General features: G+C 38.4%; 1 protein-coding gene across 1 annotated transcript; it reads left to right on the top strand.

Moving 5' to 3' along the window:
- Nucleotides 1–11,408: 11,408 nt before the first annotated feature.
- On the top strand, nucleotides 11,409–17,384 carry psmc6 (proteasome 26S subunit, ATPase 6). Its single transcript, XM_059513152.1, has 14 exons — nucleotides 11,409–11,560; nucleotides 11,962–12,041; nucleotides 12,133–12,172; nucleotides 12,247–12,299; nucleotides 12,388–12,455; nucleotides 12,595–12,709; nucleotides 14,411–14,498; nucleotides 14,583–14,644; nucleotides 14,760–14,883; nucleotides 14,983–15,044; nucleotides 15,215–15,335; nucleotides 15,414–15,494; nucleotides 15,584–15,655; nucleotides 16,930–17,384. Exons 1-14 carry the CDS (start codon nucleotides 11,476–11,478, stop codon nucleotides 17,046–17,048), a joined length of 1,170 nt encoding a protein of 389 aa, XP_059369135.1. The 5' UTR covers nucleotides 11,409–11,475; the 3' UTR covers nucleotides 17,049–17,384.
- Nucleotides 17,385–17,421: the final 37 nt, after the last annotated feature.

Raw genomic sequence — 17,421 nt, 5'->3', positions numbered from 1 at the left:
ATGCCTGCAACTTGACTATACCCTTTCACCACATACCGAGCTTTGTATGTTGTTCCAACTGGGTTTTCCTTCACTGTGTAGACCCATCTGCCCCCCACTATATTTTTACCTTCAGGTAATGTTGTAAGGGTAAACGTATCATTCTCCTTAAGAGAGTTCATCTCCTCCTGCATGGCCTTACTCCACAATTCTGACTCTGGTGAGCTTATAGCCTCCTTTAGAGTGTGGGGTACATCATATGCAACTCTATAACAATAATCAATACTGGTTAGTGCATGGTCATCATCACATTTTATTCCATACTCATAATCCCTCAAAAACTGTGGAGGCCTCTTCTCTCTCTGTGGATAACGCCTGCTCTCAACACTTTCCCTTCCGCCTGTATTGGGGCTTGGGTCACACGTTTCAGATTTTATGTCCTGGGAATTTATTAATTCTATTATCTCAGGTTTTGGTAGGTGAGTTTCAGCGCTCTCCCTACGCACATCATCTTCACACATTGACTGATCTGTCTGAGTGTGGCATTCTGTCCCACTCTTTGTGAGAAACTCCACCAACCTGCTTTTGTTCACTTTTCCTGAGTCTGGATAGAAAACTATGCAGGGCTATTTTTGTCATAACCAATGAAAATCCCTTTTTCACATCGAGAGTCTAACTTTTTCTTGTTCTGTTTGTATGCATAACACTTTGACCCAAATATTTTCATTCTTGAAAGATCAGGCTTCTTTCCAGTCAGCATATAATATGGGGTCTGTCCTACACATCTGTTATAACATCTGTTGCGAATAGCAGCTGCAGTCTGGATTGCATACGTCCATAACATTTTTGGTAAGCTACTCTCGATTAACATACACCTTGCCATGTCAAGCAAAGTTCTCCAGCTCCTCTCAGCTGTCCCATTCTGATGGGGTGAATAGGGAGCTGAGGTTTCGTGTCTAATTGCATTTTTACTGAGCAGGGACTGAAATTCCCTGGATGTAAACTCGGTGCCATTATCAGATCTCATACATTTAATTCTGCCATAAGGTGAAACATCAGCAATGAACTTCTCTGTTCCTTTGACTGTATCACTCTTTGCTCTCAAAAAATATGTAAATATTGCACCTGAATAGTCATCAGTAAATGCCAAGATATATCTGAAACCATCTTTTGCTATCGGCTCCATAGGTCCAGCTAAATCTGTGTGCACAAGTCCAAGGGGAATTTTTGCTTTTTCATCTGCCTCCCTGTTCCTGCTCTGAACAAATTTACCCTGTGTGCACACTTCACATTTTAGATTAGACATTTCAGTTCTACCTTTGATTTTCATCCCTTTTGTAACATTTTCCAGCTTCAACACATCCTCATAATTACAGTGACCGAGAATTTCATGCCATGTGTGGATATCATAACATCCATGACATTGATTAACATCATCTGTAACAGTGCTTAAATAGAACAGTCTATCATACACCTGGATGTTAAATGTTACACCGTTCTTATGAACAAGTCTGTTCTGACCTTCTTTGAAAATGACTGTCGCTCCCTGGGACGTCGCTGCCTTGACTGAGAAGATGTCCTGTGGAAAAGATGGGACGTACAGCGCCCCCATCAGCATCGTTTCCACCACTCGACCTTTGTTGTCTCTCAGGCGAACTTTGGCTGTACCTTTCCTCAAGGCGATACCGCTGGTCTTCTCTCCATCTGCCAGCTCTAGGATGTGCTTGTGTGCCTCAAAACTTTTGTCAAAGTCCTTGAACTGTGTGATGTCCCGGATAATATGCGACGTGGCTCCTGTATCAACCATGAGGCCTTTTTCCTTCACTCCGCTGACCAGAACGGCATCCACTTGGCCCACCTTAAAAGCAAAGGTGTGGTCCTCCTCATCCACCACCCGCTTCACGTTGTCCCGCTTTCTCCGTCTGCAATTCACATCCTTATGCGTGGAACTCTTGCAAAGATGACACCACTGTCGCTGTTCTCTATGCTCGCTCATAGCAGAAGTGCACTCCACAGCCTTATGTCCCTTCTGTCCGCAGTTAAAACAGGTCAGTTTCATGTTCCACCCATCTCTTGCTTTCACCTTCATCACGCTGTCATCCTCTGAGCAAGCAGCACTAAACTTTTCTGTGCTCTCATAGCTCCTCAGCTTTGTTTTAAACTCTGTGAAAGTTATCGTTTCATCACTTTGGGTTACGTGACTGGAAAATGGCTTAAAAGAGTCCGGTAGGCCCTTCAGAACCATTGCGATCAACAAGCCATCACATAAAGTCTCTTCCGCATTTCTCAAAGCTGTAATAGCGGTCTCTGCGCGAATGACATAATCTGTGACGCTCTCATTGACAGCTTTCTGGAGAGACGTAAGCTCTGTGTATAAGCTGATCACTCGTGGTTTCCCTTTACCAGCATAGTGTTCTCTCAGAATCTTCAGCGCGTTTCTTCCATCATCCGCTGCATCTCTCATCACAAGGGAAAGGCTTTTATCATCCAACAGCTGAATCAGTTCTGCATACGCGTCCTCATTTTTCTTTGCGTCTTCTTCTGCACCGTCATCATCAGGTGGTTCGCTCCGTATGGTGTTCTTCAAACTGAGCAGACGCAGGTGCGCCAGAAACTTAGTTTCCCACAGTTCATAATTTTTCTCATCCCCTTCAAAACATAAACGGTTCCACCGGCTTCCAAACTCCTTCCTGGGCCCATAACCTGTTGAAGCTGCCATCGTAACATAAAGGGTAGAAAGCCGACTAAAACATGACGGAGGAATAAACTCACGTAGCCATCGGGTTTCGTTTGACTGGCGTGCACACTCACAGGGCCATGCAGTCATTTATTAAATTGCAACACCTGAACAGCATAATGAATGAACCACACCCCTTAGACAACAGTAATAATAAGAGCACATTCAAGGTCACCAATGTTCAACATTTCCATTGTGTTGCAGCTTGTCTCCGTTGTGTGGTGGTTAGTCTCCATTGTGTTGCAGCTTGTCTCTGTTGTGTGGTGGTTAGTCTCCATTGTGTTGCAGCTTGTCTCTGTTGTGTGGTGGTTAGTCTCCATTGTGTTGCAGCTTGTTTCCATTGTGTTGTGGCTTGTGTCCATTTTGTTGTGGCTTGTCTCCATTGTGTTACTCATTGTCTCCATTGTGTTGTGGCTTGTTTCCATTATGTTGTGCTAATTTCTTTGTGTTGAGATTTGTCTCCATTGTTCTGTGGCTTGTTTCCATTGTCTTATGCTAATTTCTTTCATTTAAACTTGCAGCCTTTGAATTATGAGTTTGAATCTCTAACCATTAGGCCACAACTTCCCCTGCTTAGATCTTGTGCCCATATTAGCATTGGAGGTTCAAAACCAGATTCACAGCATTTCTAAATTCTATCTCCTTGCCCACAACCACTCATATTCTCGTCTAATAAATATAAAAAATAAATGGTTTGGTATGTATTTGAATCGCAAGTTGAACATAAATAATGTAATTTTGTCCTAATGTAACTCATATTAACCATAATCAAGAATTCCAAGAATAAATATTTTAATCTCAATGTGTATTCTTATTAATAAAAAACAACAAAGTGCTGTTTTTGATTTAAAACATATTTATGAACATTCAGATACATGTGACAGCTCTTAAACGTGGATTCCCGACACAGGTCATGCAGGGGCGTAAATTTCATCTAATAGTTGGGGGGACAATAAACATACAATTTCTCAAGAACAATTTTTGAAGGGGACACAAATAATCAGGATAAAATTGTACTTGTAAGGATATGTATACACAGAGGAAAGCTGTACTACTATTAGTGCAACAGGCAGACCGTGCCAAATTAGACAATGTCAAGCTGTTGTGGTTGCGCCGTGTCAGCACTCTGTCCACTGTAGACATTACTATTGATCACACTGTTGCCAAGTCTGCATTTTTACCATGGAATTGGGCTTCTGTTTCACTGTTGCCGCAGGCTGTTTTTTCATGTCCGTGCCACGGGTCAAAGTGATCCCAATAATGTGTATTTTAGCCCCTGAAATGTGATTTTTACCAGGGGGCCCCATTGAAACGCGGTTAGTTTGTGTGTGTGTGTGTGTGTGTGTGTGTGTGTGTGTGTGTGTGTGTGTGTGTGTGTGTGTAGGTGATATAAAAGAGCAAAGCAGGCATTTGGACCAAAGCACTGAGGCAAGAGAGGGTAAGACTAAAAATAAAATCGTTATAAACTTAAAATGCATTTTTGCCCCGTTTGTGTTGTATTACTACTTACACAATTATTTAAAGTATAAAGCATTGTTATTTACAATACACAGCGTGGTGTTTAATCATAATTATACGGGGGACAACCCTCAGACAACCCCCCCCCCCATATTTCACATGTATTTATCATAATCATCTCTGAAGCCTGCATTTCACTTTCACGTAAGTATGTGCGTCACACCATTCTCTGTAGATTTGAACCCAGACAGAGACTTCAGATCTGATAAGGTCTGGCTGAATAGCTGAGACAACGTGCAAAGCTTCATTCAGCATTCTCTAAGGAAGCACTTATCTATAAGAAGGCCAGAAGTCTTGACTCTTTGTCAATTGTAAGATGTTCCCAGGCTCCTCTGCATGAGCAAGACAATCAATGACAGCGAGGTCATACTTCTCTCAGCTTTAAGCCCTTATAAACCAACTAAATCTACTAGGAAGTGTAGTTTATGCCCACATAATGCGTATTACACATATGGAAAGAAAAGGTTGTGAAACTGAGTTCAGGGGAGTGTCAGCCACATTAAAAAAGTTAACAGCTTAAGTCATTTGTGAATTAATAACCGTTTAAAACGATTCAGTTCGATTTGGTGAACTGGTTCAAAAAGATCCGGTTACATCGAATGATTCGTTCGCGAACCGGATATCACAAACTGCTTTGTTTTGAACTCTCTCTCACAACAGACACGGAAGAGAAGACAATGCTGAATAAAGTCGTAGTTTTTGCTATTTTTGGACCAAAATGTATTTTCAATGCTTCAAAATATTCTAACTGACCCTCTTGATGTCACATGGACTACTTTGATGATGTTTTTCTTACCTTTCTGGACATGGACAGTAGACCGTTCACACAGCTTCAATGGAGGGACTGAGAGCTCTCGGACTAAATCTAAAATATCTTAAACTGTGTTCTGAAGTTGAACAGAGATCTTACAGGTTTGGAACGACATGAGGGTGAGTTATTAATGACATAATGTTCATTTTTGGGTGAACTATCCCTTTAAGATTGGCTGTAGTGACATTTTCTGTCAAACTGAATTCAAGTGTTTCCCACTGTCTGCATTTCATGGGTCTGACAAGGATGCAGAAATGTCATCAAAAAAAAAAAAAGCTTGTTTAGTGCTTTTGATCTACGCTGAATTCAAATAAAATTGCACAGTAAGTAAAACTGCTGAGAGAGCAGAGATGTGAGTCATGGAGATTTACTGATAATGTCTGTTCAAACAGACCGAGGATTAAATGATAGATCGCAAGTCTCCCTCTTTGCTGTGGTCTTATTCTAAATAAAATAATGCCTGTTTAATTGTATTTTTCATTAATGTTAGTCCACTGAATTTACACTAAATCCATTGTTTACCACAGAATGTGCTTTCAAACCTCTCTGGAACCAGAGAGCTTCAGAGAAAACCACAGATAGGGCTGTGATGCAAGCAATATAATGTCTTTTTTTTTAAGGGTGAAATTTCTTTGTCTCAGTTTATGTAAATTAGTTGGGTGTGGGGGAGGGTGGGTATTGAAGTGTGTGTGTGTTTGCTACTTTTTAGAGGTATAATTACAAAAATTAAAATTCTGAAAATTTTCATGTCATTGGTCCTCTAATGTTTCTTAACCATCGTAATTGGACCTTGGTTATAGTATCAGCTGTTTTAATATAAATAATATAAAATATTTAAATATAGTATTTAATAGAAAAATAGAATCTTAATGACTGAGGATCAACAAATAAGATGAAAATTTGTCTTTCTGTAAGCAGTTTATCGTCTGTGGAAAAAGATGTGTGGTCAAATGTTCACCAAGAGGAAGTGACAAAAAAGCAGAATCTGGGTTTTAAGCCCACGTCGTCTTTGACATCAACTTTTCGTCATTAGTTACATTGTTTACCACATTATTTAGATTTAAATCTTACATGTTTGGGGAACTTTCTTCATTTCAAATTTTACATAGAGAATTCTCTTGAGTTCTTTCTTTCTCTTTCATGTCTTATGAAGTTCAATGGTTGTACTGCCACTGTGTGGTTGAGCTGCACGCCTCGGTGGCACAAGTCCATCTTTAGTGTCTTATAGTGAGGATGGAGTCATTTTCAGCAGTGTGGAGGTTGTTGTTGTTGAGTGATATGCATCGCCCAGTGCATTTGAGCAAGTATGTTACCAGCTTCAAATTATTCTTCTGGTTTTAGTATGACATACATCATCACATGTTTTCAATAATTAACCTTACACCCATACACCTATCTTAAAATCTAACTAATAACCAAGATAAATAATACAAATAATAATCAATCAATTCTGATCCATTCTCAAAATGAATTAATGAATCAATTAATAAATAAATAAAATAGAAAATGTATTCAATAACTCTAAAAATGCTTACTGTCAGGTAAAATGTCATTTAATATATATATATATATATATATATATATATATATATATATATATATATATATATATCCATATATATATATATGCTCATCTGTGTGGTCATAAATCTTAGGAAATATCAAACCAGGCTCCAAATAAATGATGTTAGACCTTTTCTAGGAACTCATTCTTAAACAATTATTTTTAACCAACTGTTTCAAGGGGATTTTTTTGTGGATGTATAAAGTCAGTTGCCCTATACAACTCCGATTCCAGAGAAGTTGGGACATTTTGAAAAAATGCAATGGAATCAAGAATCTGTGATTTGTTCATTCTCTTTAACTTTTATTTAATTGACAAAAGTACAAAGAAAGGCTTTCCAAAGTTTTCACTGACCAACATAAATGTATTTTGTGAATATGAACACATTTTGATGCCTGCAACACATTACAAAAAAGTTGGGACAGAGGCACAATTAACACTGTCACATCAACCTTCCTTTTAATTACAATGTGTCATTGTTTGGGAACTGAGGATAGGCTACTAAAATGTTTGTCTAGTTTTTTGTCCAGTCTCACTTGATACAAGACTTCAGAAGCTCAGCAGTCTGTGATTGTCATTGTCTGATTCTCCTTTTCATGACTGGTTATGAAAAGTGGGGAATGAGGCACGATCAACTGGAGTCAGATCTGAACTGCAGGCAGGCCAGTATAACACATTCACTTTGTCTCTACGAAATCATGCTGTTGTAACACATGCAGAATGAGAGTTTTCTGAAGTACTTCTGAACCCATGTGGCTATGTTTAACACCGCAGCACGGTGGTTTCTTATGCAATGCCATCTGAGGACTGAAAGATCAAGCACATTCAACTGAGGTTTCCTGCCTTGCCCTACATGTACAGTCATGGCCAAAAGTTTTAGAATTGATATAAATATTGTGTTTTGCAAAGATTGCTGCTTAAGCTGTTGTGGTGTTCATTCTCTTTGTTTCTAGATTATTGTGTAATAAGAGTGATAAGATGCATTTGAAATAATTTCTAAAATCTTCACTGTCGAAAAAAAAGTAACTTTTCATAAAAAATAAATAAAAATAATTTCACTGTTTTTTGAACCTGACACAAAATGACCAGCTAACATTAATTAATTAATCATATAAGCAGCACATTTCAAAATGTGATAATGAGTGCTATAAGGTTAATCACTCTCATCCTAATTATACTGTAAGAGCAGACTGATTGCTATGAAAGGAGGGAATAAGCGCTTCCAATCATTGTGTTCTTGTTAGCAATGATTACCTAGAAACACGTGCAGCCATGATCGCTTTGCATCAAAATGGCCTCACATGCAAGGAAATTGCTACAAAGAATATTGCACCTGAAAGAACCATTTACCTGATCATCAAGAACTTCAAGGAGAGATGTTCGACTGCAGTGAAGAAGTCTTCAGGACATCCCAGAGTGTCCAGCAAGCGCTAGGAAGTCTCCTCCTGAGAAGTCAGCTATGGAAATGTATTACCAACAGTGCAGAGCTTGCACAGGAATGACAGCAGGTTGGTGTGAGAGCATCTGCATGCACAGTGAGGCCAAAACTATTGGACAGCGGCCTGGTGTAAAGAAGGGCAACAAAGAAGCCACTTCTCTCCAAGGAAAACATCAAGGACAGACTGAAGTTCTGCAGGAAGTACAAGGATTGGATTTTCTCTGATGAAGCTCTCTCTTTAGATTGTTTTGGACATCTGGAAAAATGATGTTCGGAGAAGAAAAGTTGAATGCTACCATGAGTTGTGTTGTGCCAACAGTGAAGCATCTTGAGACCATCCATGTGTGGGGTTGCTTTACAACCAAAGAAGTGGGCACTCTCATAATTCTGCCCAAAACACTGCCATGAATAAAAAATGTTCTCAAAACGTCCTGCAAGAGCAGCTTCTTTCAACAATACATGAGCAATTTGGTGATGATCCGTGCATTTTCCAGCATGATGGAGCACCATGTCACAAAGCCAGAGTAATAAAGAACTGGCTCGAAGATCATTACATTGAAATTTTGGATCTGTGGCCAGGCAGCACCCTGGATCTCAATCCTATAGAGAAGCTGTGGTCATTCCTCAAAAAGCGAGTGGACAAGCAGAGGCCCACAAATTGTGATCAACTCAGAGAACTAATAAGACAAGAAACATGGAACATGGAAGAATAATCTACTAATACTGAAGCAGCAAACTCTGCAAAACACAAAATGGGTCACTGCCAGAACTTTTGGCCATGTACTGTGATTTCTTCTCTGGAGTCCCTGAATCTTTTCACAATAGTAGGTATGGAACTTGATGAAAGACCTAAATTATTTGCAATTTTGCATTGCTAAATGTGATTTTTTATTTGTTTGACACTTCGTTTAAGGGAAAATTTGGCACAAAAAAAAATAAGCCATGATCCAGCATTGCTTGCAAAGACTGAGATGCTCTTTATACCCAAACATGATTCCTTGACCTATAACTAATTCACCTGCTTACTGTGAACAGTTTCAAAACAGTTTAAGCTGGATATCCTATAACTTTTTCACTTTTATTTTGTCTCGGTCCCTTTTTTAGAATTTGTTGCAGCCATCAAAATGTGTTCATATTTACAAAATACATTTACGTTGGTCAGTAAAAATCTTTTCTTTGTACTTTTGTCCGTTAAATAAAAAAGAAATAGAATGAACAAATCACAGATTCTTGATTTTATTGCATTGACAAATTTCATGAGACAAGTGTCAAACAAAAAAAAAATTACATTTTGCAGTGCAAAGAAATGAGGTCTTTCACCAAGTACCACTTCAGTGATCACTACCAGTGCTTTAAGTTCTATCATTCTTTAATAAGCTGCTTTAATGCTGAAAGAACTTCAGATACAACACACAAATCATGTTCTGGTCACAGATATATACAGGAGCTTCTCAATAAATTATTATGTCAATGAAAAGTTCATTTATTTCAGTAATTTAACTCAAATTTTGATACTTGTGTATTAAATACATTAAATGCACACAGACTGAAGTAGTTTAAGTCTTTGGTTCTTTTAATTGTGATGATTTGGCTCACATTTAACAAAAACCCAACAATTCACTCTCAACAAATTAGAATATGGTGACATGCCAATCAGCTAATCAAATAAAAACACCTGCAAATGTTTCCTGAGCCTTCAAAATGGTCTCTCAGTTTGGTTCACTAGGCTACACAATCATGGGGAAGACTGCTGATCTGACAGTTGTCCAGAAGACAATCATTGACACCCTTCACAAGGAGGGTAAGACACAAACATTCATTGCCAAAGAAGCTGGCTGTTCACAGAGTGCTGTATCCAAGCATGTTAACAGAGAGTTGAGTAGAAAGAAAAGTGTGGAAGAAAAAGATGCACAACCAACCAAGAGAACCACAGCCTTATGAGAATTGTCAAACAAACTGGACTGAAGAATTTGGTTGAACTTTACAAGGAATGGACTGAGGCTGGGGTCAAGGCATCAAGAGCCACCACACACACAGAGACATGTCAAGGAATTTGCTGAACCACAGAGAACGTCAGAGGCGTATTACCTAGGCTAAGAGAAGAAGAACTGGACTGTTGCCCAGTGGTCCAAAGTCCTCTTTTCAGATGAGAGCAGGTTTTGGATTTAATTTGGGAAACCAAGGTCGTAGAGTCTGGAGGAAGGGTGGAGAAGCTCATAGCCCAAGTTGCTTGAAGTCCAGTGTTAAGTTTCCACAATCTGTGATGATTTGGGGTGCAATGTCATCTGCTGGTGTTGGTCCATTTAGTTTTTTTTTGAAAACCAAAGTCACTGCATCCATTTACCAATAAATTTGAGCATTTCATGCTTCCTTCTGCTGATCAGCTCTTTGTAGATACTGATTTCATTTTCCAGCAGGATTTGGCACCTCCCCACACTGCCAAAAGCCCCAAAAGTTGGTTGAATGACCATGGTGTTGGTGTGCTTGACTGGCCAGCAAACTCACCAGGCCTGAACCCCAGAGAGAATCTATGGACTATTTTCAAGAGGAAGTCTGTGGGCAGTGGTCATCACACAAAGTAAGTTTAACATGTATGTTTTTGTTTCACTTACAGATTTCTGTATTTTCAGTGTTTCCACCTGTGATGTTAACCTTTTTTAAAAACTATACTCACTGTTAACAACTGAAATTATAAATACTCCTCTATTTGATTGACAACTTTTTTTTAAATCAATTTTCCATGGACACTCCATTATTAGAACTCAGAATTAAGCTAATGTGCCAACTTTGTATCACTTGAGATTGTTTTTGAGACTTTTATTTAAATTAATAGATGTCTTTGTCATCGCTTTTGATCAATTGAAAGAATCCTTGCTAAATAAAAGTATTCATTTTTATAATTTCTTTCCAAAAGAGAGAAAGAAATCATAGTGACTGCAAGCTTTGGAATGGAATAATGTATAATGTTCCATAAGCGTTTTATTTCGTGCAGCGTTTTGATTTTGAAACGTGCAGTGCTCATGTTTATTCAACGAAGACAAACGCCACAAATGAATCAATGTATGGAAAACAGTGCATATCGAAATATCGGAAATGTGTTTAAAAATCATATCACCGTTATTGAAAAAATTATATCACGATACATATTGATATTGAATTATTGTCCAGACCTAATGTGGAGCATGTTTTTATAAACATTATTAGTACAAATTCCTGTGAAGCTGTTTTTAAACCGTGTGCACTGTGAAAATCAGTATAAAAAATAAAATTGCTTTGCACACACACACACACAATTTCTAACCAACCAAAAGCGCTTGGTCGTACATCCTCGCTCGTCCAGTGGGTGGCACTAATGCGCCGTCTGATGGTTTTGTCAGCCTCTATCATTAACAACACGAAGAAGAAGAGAGAGCGAAGCGGCCGTGAACATGGCGGACACCAGGGAGAAAGGTTTACAAGACTATAGAAAGAAATTACTGGAGCATAAAGAGATTGACGGACGCCTCAAAGAGTGTAAGAGTGACACATTTCTGTTCACGTCAGACTGATATCCAGCAGTTTAGTAGCTTCTCTGGCTGTTATTTGCTTTATTTCGGCCGTCTGTGCTGTAAGTCGCTTTGTCATGCAGAGCTGAAATCAATTAGCCGCTAATGGTAACAGCAAATATTAACAGGGGACCCCTATTAAATGATTAAATAAAGGAACACAACATGCTTCTTTGTGTTGTAGTTGTACTTAATTACAACATATAGCATTAAAAACAGCCATTCTCATTTATTCTCTACGAGGAAACGCTCACAATGAACCTTTTAGCATCTCTGATACATGAAGCAGATGAAACCTTTACCACGTTTGTAACTTACCTGTGAATAAACACTTTATCGCTTCATAATGTGCTGAAACCTCTGTTGCAGTGAGAGAGCAGCTGAAGGAGCTCACGAAACAGTACGAGAAGTCTGAGAATGATCTGAAAGCTCTACAGAGTGTGGGACAGGTAAGATCTCAGCCAAATACACTCGAGTATTTGATTACTACCGCGACAGATGAGCTAGATATCGGTATTTCTTATGATCGGATCATTTCAGATTGTCGGTGAGGTGCTGAAACAACTAACCGAGGAGAAATGTAAGTCCCAATCAGCTGTATTTGATGGTCTAGTCTAATGCTGCTCTGTTCCTGAAGTTCTATTTCTGTTATAGTTATTGTCAAAGCAACTAATGGCCCACGTTATGTGGTTGGATGTCGCAGACAGGTGAGCATGTTGATTGTACATTATAAATCATATGATTGTGTGACTGCCAAGTCAGTTTGTCTTACCTGGCCTTGTGTTGTTGTTTCAGCTGGATAAAACCAAGCTTAAACCAGGCACTCGTGTGGCTCTGGACATGACAACTCTCACGATCATGAGGTAAGTGCGAAGAGGTTCAGTCTCAACAAGCATGTTTAGTTCTGCTTGTGCTCTTGCCTGACAGTCTAGGTATGATTGCGTCTCTGAAAGGGCCTTTTAATATTCAGTTGTTTTATGAGAACCCCTTTTTTTATTAAAGGTATTTGCCTCGTGAAGTGGATCCTCTAGTGTACAACATGTCTCATGAAGATCCTGGCAGCGTTTCTTACTCGGAGATCGGTGGATTGTCTGAGCAGATCCGTGAGCTGAGAGAGGTCAGAAAGACAATAGCATAATATCATTATCAGCTGATGAAAAAAATCTTACTCATCCCAAACCTTTATATTGCCAATCAATTGTTGATGTTTTTTTGCTTATATTGTGTGCAAATGATCTCATGTAACTTCTGTTTCAACTGGAAGAACACGTCAAATCACTTTTTTTCCCCCCAATTATTTTCATATGATACATATCAGATTAGTGTTGTCAAAAGACCCGGTACTTTGGTACCAAGTCGGTATTAAAAAAATGAAAATGTGACGGTACCAGGTTTCTTTAAGTACTGGTGGTACACGGTCAACCTGGTTCTTGACGCATACAGCGCTATGATTTCCACGAAGCAGTAAACGCGGACAGAATCTCAAAATCCAGTCAAGAAAATGAAACTTACATTTTAATACGGACAGTCACAGAATTTGTCCAAGTTAGCATAAATTAATCAAATCAAATCTCCATATGGACCAGTATCTGTAAATGTTGGTTGAAATATGAATCCTGCATGTTCTGCGCGTCTCTTTGTGAATGAATGAATGAATGAATGGCAGAGACGTGTGGGTTTGTTTACTACATAGACTGAAGTGTATGACGCTTGCAGTAATTTCAGCATCTGCCATCTCAATGAGGACATAAATACATAACATCACCAGAACTCTTCACTTCACAAGCATTTTACCATTTCACCGGAGTAAAACCAGTGTCAAATTAAAAGAAGCCTGTCAAAATAAGTTCATTTTTAAATAAAGGCATTGTGCTAGAAGTATTACTATTATTTAGTAGAATGTATGTGATACTGCTACTACTGTTGAAAAAATTAATAAAACTTTTATTTTTTTAAATAAATAAATCACAATATTTCTTCCATGTTTTAATTTTAATAACAAATCCCCTTTATTTACCAAAAAAATTAATGTTTAAATTTCATTGACAAATTAAATTTGGGTGAAATTTGTTTACGGTTTTTCATAATTATATTACTTTATTTTTAGTGATAAAAAGTTTTCATTTTAATTAGCATATTTTTGTGTTTTGCTTTGGTACCGAAATTTTCCGAGGATTTTCACTGGTATCGGTACCGAATACTGAAACTTTGGTACCGTGACAACACTAATTCAGATACTCAGTCACATGATATATGTCCAACTTCTTTTGTAGTATCATGTCATTTAATATTCACTCTAACTACATATGTATATGTGGTCTGTGATAATATCTTAATTTTTGTTTTAACAATATGTGATTTGACATTGAGTATTTTGCAAAAAACATTCAAAACACTCCTACAGAGTGCGGGAACACATTTAGAGTGTGTTCTTTCACTGCATGATTCAGTCTAAAAGTCTAAATAATTCCAAACACAACCACAATGCTGTTTCGTTCCTGAATAAATCATCCGTTTAAATGGTTTGGTTCAAATGACTCTCTTATTAAAGCCTGATTTATACTTGTACTTCTGTGTCGTTGTCCACATCGACATGCAGTACACATGCAAACCGCTAGTATGCAGTGTCCACGGACATGTTGCATGATAGAGCTGATCATGTCAATATTTTAAACGTTTAAAGCGTGTCTGAATGTAAACCGACAGAATGTGTTTAAAGTCTGGATCTGTGCATTACACCTTGCAGTGTGAATGCAGCTTGAACTTTACTGAACTCATTGAAATATCGCGATTACGAATGAACGATTGTCTTTTGTAGGTAATTGAGCTGCCTCTGACCAATCCTGAGCTATTCCAGAGGGTGGGCATTATTCCTCCCAAGGGCTGCCTGCTGTACGGACCGCCAGGTCAGTCATTCTGTTATACTCTGTTGGGCAATTACTGATATTTATGTGAAATGGTACATTTTCACACAAAGTGCTTCATTTAAGGCACTGGAAAGACCCTTCTTGCCAGAGCTGTGGCCAGTCAGCTGGACTGCAATTTTCTTAAGGTATGTTGATATTGATGCTATAAACGGTTTGGCTCGGGTCGCACTGGCACACCTGAGACAGGGCAGTGGTTATGCTGCAAGGTCACAGTGTTAAATAAACAGTGTTGTTTGTCAGGTGGTGTCCAGCTCTATTGTTGACAAGTACATTGGTGAGAGTGCCAGACTCATCAGAGAGATGTTCAACTACGCCAGAGACCATCAGCCCTGCATTATCTTCATGGATGAGATTGATGCTATTGGTATTGCTCTTCAGCTCACTGCAGTCCAAGCCATTCTTATAATGTGTAATGAAACTTCAGTTGTTCTTGACTGATTTAACCCACACTTTCTCTTTGAAGGTGGACGTCGGTTTTCCGAAGGAACTTCAGCGGATCGAGAGATCCAGAGGACACTGATGGAGGTATGGAGGTGGTTTGTAAATTCACTTGTGAATGAAGCTTATTAAATTAAGTCTAACAAAAATGAATAAACTCTTTTTCTTGTCAATTAATGCTTAATTATTTGAATGTAAATATTCCTTTATATTAATGTACAAGCAAAACAATTAGAGCAAATATTTCTGTCTGTCAGCTGTTGAATCAGATGGATGGATTTGACACTCTGCATCGAGTCAAGATGATCATGGCCACCAACCGGCCGGACACTTTAGACCCCGCCCTGCTGCGTCCTGGCCGACTGGACAGAAAGATCCGTGAGTCTGACTCTTTCACTATCGTTCAGAGACTGTGGTAAGGAAACTTGAGCTAATTTTTATTTTTCTAATGTCCAGACATTGAGTTGCCCAATGAACAGGCTCGTCTGGACATCCTGAAGATCCACTCCGGACCCATCACCAAGCATGGAGAGATAGGTGCGCTTCAGGTTTTCTGCTTTGGTTTTTACAGCTGCTACTTCAAGTACTTCTTTTTCCTCTCTCCTCACATTTCCTTTCATCTCCAGATTATGAAGCCATCGTCAAGCTCTCAGACGGTTTCAATGGAGCTGATTTGAGGAATGTGTGCACTGAAGCTGGTAAGAAAGATCCATATGCATTGCAATGTGCAAATCAAGGAGTCCTAAAAAGGCATTAAAGGGATAGTTCATAGGTTGATTTAAAGGGATACATGTCATTCCAAACCCGTAAAAGCTTTGTTGATCTTCAGAGCACAATTTAAGATATTTTGGATGAAAACCAGGAGGCTTGAGGCTGTCCAAGTAAATGTACATTTAGCAGACACTTTTATCCAAAGATAAATAGACTTGCAGTGCATTCAGGCTATAGGTTTTTTTTTTTTTTTTTTTTTTACAAGTATGTGTGTTCCCTGGGAATCGAACCCAAAACCATTTGCTAACTTAATGCTCTACTACTGAGCCACAGGAAAACTGTGAACAAAGTTACTGTCAAGGGCCATAAAAGTATGAAAATCACTGTCAGAATAGTCTAGTAAAAACTATAAATTGTGCACAATGCTAATATAATTAGGGCTGCAACTCTTGCTATTCGAATAATCTGTAGATTGCCTTGGATTAATCAGATAAATTTATTTTCAGTATTTTATTTTAAGAAGTTATTCTGCATCCTGTCCAATGTTGCCCCCCATACAACATGAAAATTGACAAATACAGTATTTATGTAGAATAAACTTCATGTGCAAAATAACTAAGAAAATCAAGAACAACAAAAGCAGTGACTAAACACACAGTCACTCATCGAACATAATTACATTTATACTCCATTACAATAGTCTCCTTACAGTTACTGCTCTCATTAAAATAGAATTACTTTCTTCATGTAGAGTTTTAAATGTACATTTAACATCTAGCAATTGTTACATTTGAGTTGTAGTGTTCACTTTCTATTGCGATCTGTATGTTTGGTGCTCATTCTTAGTTTAATGGAGATTCACTCATGCGACTTTCTAACATTTACACACAAACTGTCAAATGTTAGACATGCACCCAGACAGTGCAAGCCTTCTTAGATTCTTATTAGTCTGAAGCACTGAATATGAAGCCTATGTTCAACTTGGGTCGTGCCCTTTTTCTGCCATGTGAAGTGACTGCGATTCATCCAAATTCAGTAATCATGTTCATTGATTTATTTACTTTATCAGTTAGTTGTTGCAGCCCTAAATATGATGAAACATTTTTGAAAAACAAATTTTGTCAGCATTTACAACTTTTAAAAAAATAGTTGTTAGTGGAAATGGTTTGGGTCTAATAGCATGACGCTAACAAGCCAAACCTTGAACCTTTGAGCCTCTAGAATTCCCACTGTATGACCTCTTCTACTTGTTATCCAACAGGTATGTTTGCCATTCGTGCCGACCATGAGTACGTGACTCAGGAGGATTTCATGAAAGCTGTGAGGAAGGTGGCAGACTCTAAGAAGCTGGAGTCCAAACTGGACTACAAGCCTGTATAAAACCACATTTGTTTGTGCAAAGTATAAATGTGAGGGGTTTTTCAGTCAGTAAACAGTATACTCTCAATGGACACTTCGTTTTTTTGTTTTTTTTTTCAACATTTGAAAGCATTCTGATGTTCCATTTCAGTTATTACCATCAAGTGACTTCAGCTGTTCAGTTAATGCATTGTTTACCCCAATTTGATCAAAGTAATATTTACCTGTTGGCCAAGTATAGACTCTTTATAAATCTGTGTGATCAGTTATATAAACTGTGTGCCTGGCCTGCTTTTCCACATTATTGAAGTCAACGATTAATGAAATAAAATAAACTCCCATGTTGTTTGCACCGTATCTCTCAATATCCTTTGGTGGAGAGAAAAAAACAAAA

This window comes from Carassius carassius, chromosome 27 (genome assembly GCF_963082965.1).
Source record: "Carassius carassius chromosome 27, fCarCar2.1, whole genome shotgun sequence".
Lineage (NCBI taxonomy): Eukaryota > Metazoa > Chordata > Actinopteri > Cypriniformes > Cyprinidae > Carassius > Carassius carassius.
This window is presented reverse-complemented; position numbering and strand designations above follow the sequence as displayed.